Consider the following 7209-nt stretch of genomic DNA (forward strand, 5'->3'; position numbering starts at 1 on the left):
CTGACCAGCCCCTGCAGAGCGACAGCTTTGGCTTTGAGCTGGCAGCTGCCGGCGTGCCACCAGCGCTGGCATCCCTGGGGTACAGCATCGAGCCCTACAATGCCTCAAAAGCCTACGGTGTCACCCTGCTCACGGCCCCCCTGGCAGCCTCGTCCCCGGTGCCCCAGCCCCAGGGCACGGCACAGAGCAGCCCCAACGCCACCGAGCTAGACATGCCCCCCACTGCCTGGCTGGGCCCTGGTGCTACCACCAGCCCCAGCCCCATGGAGGGGGGCACCTTCCTCAGCTTCATCGAGGCCAACATGTTCAGCATCATCATCCCCATCTGCCTCATCTTCCTCCTGCTGGCCCTCATCCTGCCCCTGCTCTTCTACCTGCACAAGCGCAACAAGACAGGGAAGCACCACGTCCAGGGCACCCCCTCCTCCAAGGCCAAGAACGGGGCTGTGCCTGACCAGGAGACCTTCCGGAGGACGGACCCCAACCAAGGCATCCCCCTAACGACTGTCAACGCCCTGGAGGGCAAAGGCACAGGTCCCCCGCCCCAGGGCACAGGTCCCGGGGCACCACCGGACCCTGAGCTCCTCCAGTACTGCCGGACTTCCAACCCCCCCTTGAAAAACAACCAGTACTGGGTGTGAAGGGCTCAGGTGCAGGGACATGAGACCACCTGGGGGTCCAGAGCCTCCCAGAGCACTGCCAGCCACCTCCTCCCTGCTCTCCTCCTCCTCCCTGGGAGCTGGCATCCTGCGGATGCAGGAGGACTCTGGGGATACGGGGGCTGCTGGTCTGGCCCACCTGGGAGCCCCAAATCTCCAGGTGGCTTTGGGCAGGGGAGGGGGGGCGCTGCATAGGCAAGTGGGGGCAGGTGAAATGCCCGAGCGTCCCTGGGGAACACTGACTCTGGGTGCACTTGGGCCACCCAACAGCGGCCACAGGGCTGGAGGGGACCTGATGCCACCAGTCCCCACCGAGCCACCGGTGGCTCCTCCATGGGCAGCACCGACCACCACAGGGGTGTTTGCCACAGCTCTCAGAGCACGAGGGAGGATGAGGAGCTGCTTGGGCTGAGTCAGGCTGGGGATGAAGCTGCCCAAATCCCCCAGGGCTAGGCGGGCTGAAACACTGGAGCAGAGGCTTGGAAAAAACTCTGTGGCCAATGCCAGGGGAATTTAAGGAGTCCCCACCCACTTGGAAAAAACTCGCCTCACTCTTTCTCTGCATGCTTGCCATGTGTTTCATAAAGCAGATTGCACCGAGCCCCGGGGGGGGGGGGGGGTTGCGCACAAACCACAGGGAGGATGCCGTCGGCGGGGAGGGACGGCAGGCGCTCACCTGGGCAGCATGAAACCGGAGAGGAGAGCGGAGAACCGGAGCCAGCACGGTTTTCCACTATGTACTCCAGTACGGCAGAAGTAAACAGAATAAAGTGCCTTTTCTGAGGTGCATCACAGTTTTCGTAAGCCATCTCCCTCATGTCGCCGCTCCTTGCCAGGCCTCTAAGCCCAGTGAGCTGCTGAGCCACATTTGGATGTAATGGACCAAATTCTGGGCTCTTGCTCAATTTTTCCCCAGCCTGGAGTCCTAAAAACTTAAATAGAAATTATCTGAGGAAGAGCAGAGGAAAAACTGAGCGCTCAGCTCAGGATGGGACCCAACAATAATACCCTGCATTGCTACAGCTGGGAAGCTCATCACAGGGCACATCCCGCTCTCACAACACCGATGGGAAGCTGAATTGAGCCCCCAGGGACCACAGGGGATGCATCACACTTGCACCCCTCTCACCCAGGGTAAAATCCATCCCTGGTGTCAATGCACGATCCCCCCCCAAAACCAGCGCCCCAGGGCTGTCCCACTCCAAGGCTCCGGCAGAGCCGGGATGTTTGCTTGGACCACACCGGCAGTTTTCCTGGCTGCTTTTATGGTGCCAAGTGTTTGCTGAGCAGTAAATCACACCTGCCCTGCTCCAGCTGGCACGTGGCAGCATGTCCCGCCAGGCACCCACAGCCATCGGGGTGCAGGCAGGCAGCCCCATCCCTCCCCCCCTGCCCATGCGTGCCCCAGCCCCGACCTGCCCCACGGCACAGGTGAGACGGGGCCTGGCGGAGGCAGCCCAGGCACCTCCGAGCCCTCTTGGCCCAAGGCAGCCTGTGCCGATGGGTGCCAAGCCTGCGCACCACTGTCTCCTTCCCCGCTGCAACCTCCCTGCCTCCAAAACCCTCCTCCTGCCCCATCCGGAGGGGGAAAAAATGATGTTTCCTTCTGCTCAGAGGCAAATCACATCCTCTCCCCTCTGTAAAATGGGGACAGTGTGACCGTGCTGCCCACGCCACAGCTCAGAGCTTGCCGTGGAGGATCTTGCCAGGGCAGTGCTGCTCCCAAAAGGTCGAGACAGCCTCTCCCCGCAGAGCTGAGGGAGTGCCATTGCCTGCCTCCCTCCCTCTTCCAGATTAACCCTAGCTCTGTGCCTTCCCCATCACATTCAAACAAGTAATAATTTATTATTATCTTTGCTAAGTGCGCACCCCCCAGCAAGGGATGGAGGTTTGCAGGGAAGACGGTGGCATCCAGCGAGGGCCCCCTTGGAAGCATCCGCCGTGTTTTCCTTTTGAATGATTTTCGCCTCGCACCCAGGGATTAAATAGAAGGAACGTGGCCTATTTTGTAAGGAGCACTGAAAGCGACCAAGTTATTTTTAAGGCTTGCAGTTGTATTCCCACTGCTGGGAAACCTCCACTTCCCAGGGTCAGGGGAGGACAGGCAGTAACCTGGAAAACGCCAGCGCAGATCGTGGTTCTCCAGGGCCAAGCTCTGCTGGCAGGGTTTAAATCCTGAACAAAGCTGCTGGCTCCGCTCAGGTTATTCAGGGTTCGTAGCAGGATGGCCGGGGCAGGATCAGGCCCAGACTTGGTGCTGCCCGCTGCCAGCCACCCACCTGGGGAAGGGCTGAGTCCAGGGGGGCTCCTGCCCAGCCACGGAGCAGACTTAAACCACAGCCTAAACAAGCTCAAACGTTTCCTGGCCAGGCCCTTTGGCTTCCCTGCATCGGGAGCCAGCGCAGCATCTCTGCCTTCCCCGGAGCCCCATGGGCTCTGCACCTGGCCAGGGCACAGCACCAAAGCTGCCTGCTCACACAGAAGTGCAGCCCCCCTCCGCCCCCACCCCAGTTTGGGCCAGAACCTCTCTGATCCGGCAGGTTTTGGGGTGACAGGAGCTGGGCTGCACCCTTCCTTGCTGAGCTGGTTATAAAGCTCGCAGAGGTTTAGGGAAGATGCTTACAGCTGCTCTGCCAGATGTGCTGTTCCCCCTCAAGGCAGGCCAGATCTGCACAGCTGGCTAACAAGAGCCAGCCATGCCCGTGAACTCACATGCCCTATTCCTGGGAGCCGCTGCCAGGTCTCTCCTCCCCCCAGCACCTCCAGCCGCTGGTGTTTCCCCAGTGTCTCACACCTACATCCCTCCTCTGCCTTCCACCCATGGTTTTAAAGCAAGAAAAGCCACCCAGAGCGAGAGTGCTGTCCCCAGGGAGCCCCTGCCCCAGGACATGGCCAGAGCCATTTCTTCTGCGGCACCACCAGCCGAGCCCCCCGGCTCACCCCAACCCTGAGCTGCAGGCAGGGAACCTACACCCACGGTGGGGTGCAGGTCTCCCCCCAGTCCTGCCGTGGGAGAGGGGGTCACGGGTGGGTGCTGCCCAAGAGGGAGATGTCCCTGCCGCTGTTGCCGGGGAGGCATCGTTGTGCCCAGCCTGCGAGTGCAGAGAAATGCAGGGTTGGGGTGGAATGGGGACGTCAGGCATGGGAGCACCAGGAAGGGCAGGAGAGGGGCTGTAAGAAGGTGCTGAAGGCACCTGGATCAACACATCGTCAAGACCCCCATACATCTACATGCAGTTTCTGAGGACACCTGGACCAGGGAATAAAAGGCAGGCCAAGAGGAGGTCATAGAGGTCTCTTCCAACCCTAATGATTCTGTGAGAGCCAGCCCACAGCCAGGCTAAAGCAAAGCCTCAAGTCGCTAAGGGAAAACATGGGGTGGCAGAAAGCAGGGCAGGAGCCAGAAGACACCCAGATGCAGAGACAAAGGACACTGAGCAAGTTGCGGTGACTCACAGAGGTGTGACAGGATGGAGATGACAGACCATACCTGCCACCACCTCCTAAACGATAGGAAGAGGCATGTCAAAAGCAAGGACATCGCCAAATAGAGCCACCCAGGAGGTCTCAATAGCTGGTGTCCCTTGTCCTCTGTGCCACCTCCAGACACGCTGAGGTGACCACCTGGGTAAAAGCATCTCAGTGCCTGACCACCAGATTAACCCGGGCAGTCACACGGGGGCTCACAAGTGGCAAAAATGCCAATGAGTTTCACTTCTATTTTGTCCTTAATTAAGAAGTCACCCTTGGTTTCTATAAGCCCCAGAAGCAGGGGGTTCCTCCTCCTCCTCCGCTGGGGAGCCCCCACAGCTGGATCCCAGGCAGGACGCGGCCTGGGCTGGCTCAGTCGGGAAGTCCCTGCAGCCCTGCCGGGATTTCAGCCCGGCGCTGGGGTTGACGTCCTGATTTGAGCTCAGATCAGCCGAGGCAGGAGGAGCAGCGCTGATGCACGGCTCGGGGAGAAGGCGGCCCTGCTGGTCCCCAGGCCGGCTCGGCAGGGTCAGGCTGTCCCCAGCTGCAGGGAAGGGGCATGTTTAAATCATGCCCTGCTGCAGAGTCCAGCCTGGAAGCAGCAAGGAGAAAGGAGTAAGAACCGTTTTCCCCTACCATTTCCTCGGCAGACCCACAGTGCCTTTAAAGCAACCAGGAAACCTCCTCTTGAGTTACCCAGTGCCCCCCAGCAGCCCGGCCCTGGCCTGGCCATGGGTCCAAGCGCTGCGGCAAGGCAAAGCTTCCCCAGGCCACACACACAACTGCCCTGGGAAGAGAGAAGGGGACCATAACCCCGCGGCCATCTCCCAGGCATCGCACCTGCAGCAGGCTGGATCCGACACCTCTCCTGGGTTAATGACGACACCAGCATCGTGGTACCAGCTCAGGGAGGGACGGCACTCGGCAGGAGCTGGAGACACCAGGGCTCACAGGTGGGGATGGACACAGAGCAGGAAGGCAGTCTGTCACAGCTCCGGTGACGTGAACCAGTTTCCAGGCACCTATTCGATTGCAAACAAATAATAGGCCGAACAGGTTTCTTTCAGCATCCACCCAGGACAGATAGGATCATTTGGCTTTGAAACCCTCCCCGCAAGCTTTAGCCATGCAAATGCAGGGGTTCGGCAAATGAGGGACTTTATTCCCAGCCAGGCTTCAGGCCAGCACAGCCAAGCCCTGCACATGAGACCAGGACCCCCGTGCAAGCGTCATGTCCCCAGCCTCCAAACTCCTCCGCTGCTGTGGACCACCACAGGCCGCAGGACCTTGTGACAACGTTGTCCACGTTACTCCTGGGGACAGAGGCACAGCAAGCGCATGAACCCCCTGAGCTCATGCAGGCAGCTCCCCCTGTTTTAGGGAGGCGAAACGTGGTCCCAGGGCTCCTGCCTCCCTGCCCCCATCCCAAAACCTCCCTGGCAGCTCTCACCAGCCCCAGGAGATGCCCTGGATTTCGCTGGGAGCCAGGAGGCATGTGCCGGGGTCCCCTCAGGCGGCACAGGTCATGCTCCCTGATGGCAGGCAATGAGAAGAGGTCTCCAGGATACCCCACCTGGGAGGGCAGGAGGATACCTATTCCTCCCAAGGCAGGTGAAGGACCTGACCAGGAGTGGCCAGGTCCTCCTAGGAGCTGCCCCGTGTGGGAAACTCAGAGCCAGACCTGGCTGGCTGCTGCGTAATGTGATGAGGCTCAGCACCTCCGCTCAGGTCCGAGCCAAGCCCAGCGGCCCAGGATGCTGGGAGCCCTCCCTCCCTGCTACGTGCCTGCCTGATTTCAGCAGGCAATGCCCACAGCCTGCAGAACAGGCTCAGCTGGCAGCAAGCCCGGCAGGATAAGACAGAGCCTAGGGGGAAGAACAGGCTGCAGGCACGTCACCCTGGGAGCACCTCACAGGAGGTGGGGACAACAAGCCCATGCAGGGACAGGGCTGTCCCCAGGAGGCCTGCGTCCCCCCCCCCCCTTTCCCACCTGAGATAAAGTGTCCCAGGCCCTGGCAAACAGAGGAAAGGATGGAGAGATGAGGACCTGGACACCAGACATGGCTCTCCAGCCCGGCTGCTGATTTAAATTCAAGCCAGATGGAGGTTAGGCTCAATTTCCACACCCAGCAACTCCAAGGCAGACAGACAATGACAGAGGGACAACCACATCCCAGAGCCCGGGCTCTCCACCCCTCCTGCAGATACAACACACCCAGAGATGCAGCTCCCCGGCAGCGCAGGACCTACCTCCCCGAGCTCAGTGCCTTCCTGGAGACCGGAGAGGTTATCCCTCCTGGCACAAAGAGCTGGGACAGGGTCTGCCCCGAGCATCGCCCCGGCTCTGGCTGGGGGCGACCAGCCCTTTGCAGAGCACCAGGGCCGCAGCGTTCGGCAGCAGGGGAAGAAGGAGGGCTGGCAAACCCCAGCTACAATTAAAGGTGACTCCCAGCTCATTACCCTGGCACAGGCACTGCTGACCCCCCCATAATTACCCTGGGCTGGGAGCAGGAGGGAGCATTTATAGCCACAGCCAAGAGAAGCAGCTGGTGCTCATTGCCTAGCCTGGAGGAGCCGAGTCAGGGTCACGCTTCAGAAATATTTGAGAAGTGCAGTGATTAAAAGATTTGAGCTGGCAGTCTGAGCTGTCTCCCTCTGCCCCTGGTTCACTGCCGCCTCGCGCCGGTGCTCTCCCACGTGCATCTGCCTGGTCTTGCTGCCTCCACGCAGACATGCTCTCATCCACCTCCCAGCACAGCAGGGCTGGGTCTGGATGGGACCTCACAGCCATTTCGGGCAGCAAAATCCCACTCGGCTCCATCCCCTGCGCGCGCAGCCCCGGAGCTGCTGCCAGCCCTGACGAGCAGGCGTGACTCTGCTCCCTGCTCCTTGCTGGCAGACGTGCCTCTCCAACACGCTTGCTAAACACGCCGGCAGCGTAGCGTGCCCGGCAGGCCTGATCCTGCCCGGCTGCACTGCTAGGAGCTGCACCCCGCGCTCCCCTTTGCCATGGGGAGGAGCTGGGTCAGGCCACTGGGCTGCTTTGGTGTCTGATCCCAAATTATTGAGCACTTTGGGC

General features: G+C 60.7%; 1 protein-coding gene across 1 annotated transcript in view; it reads left to right on the plus strand.

The window, feature by feature from the left end:
• Positions 1 to 655, plus strand: part of CSPG4 (chondroitin sulfate proteoglycan 4) — a 14578-nt gene extending 13923 nt beyond the window's left edge. Inside the window, 1 exon segment of the mRNA XM_009330114.1 lies at positions 6 to 655. Coding sequence (XP_009328389.1) covers positions 6 to 641 — 636 coding nt within the window. The 3' untranslated portion in view covers positions 642 to 655.
• The last annotated feature ends 6554 nt before the right edge of the window (positions 656 to 7209 follow it).

The sequence above is a fragment of the Pygoscelis adeliae genome, unplaced genomic scaffold, assembly GCF_000699105.1.
Source record: "Pygoscelis adeliae isolate BGI_AS28 unplaced genomic scaffold, ASM69910v1 Scaffold298, whole genome shotgun sequence".
Lineage (NCBI taxonomy): Eukaryota > Metazoa > Chordata > Aves > Sphenisciformes > Spheniscidae > Pygoscelis > Pygoscelis adeliae.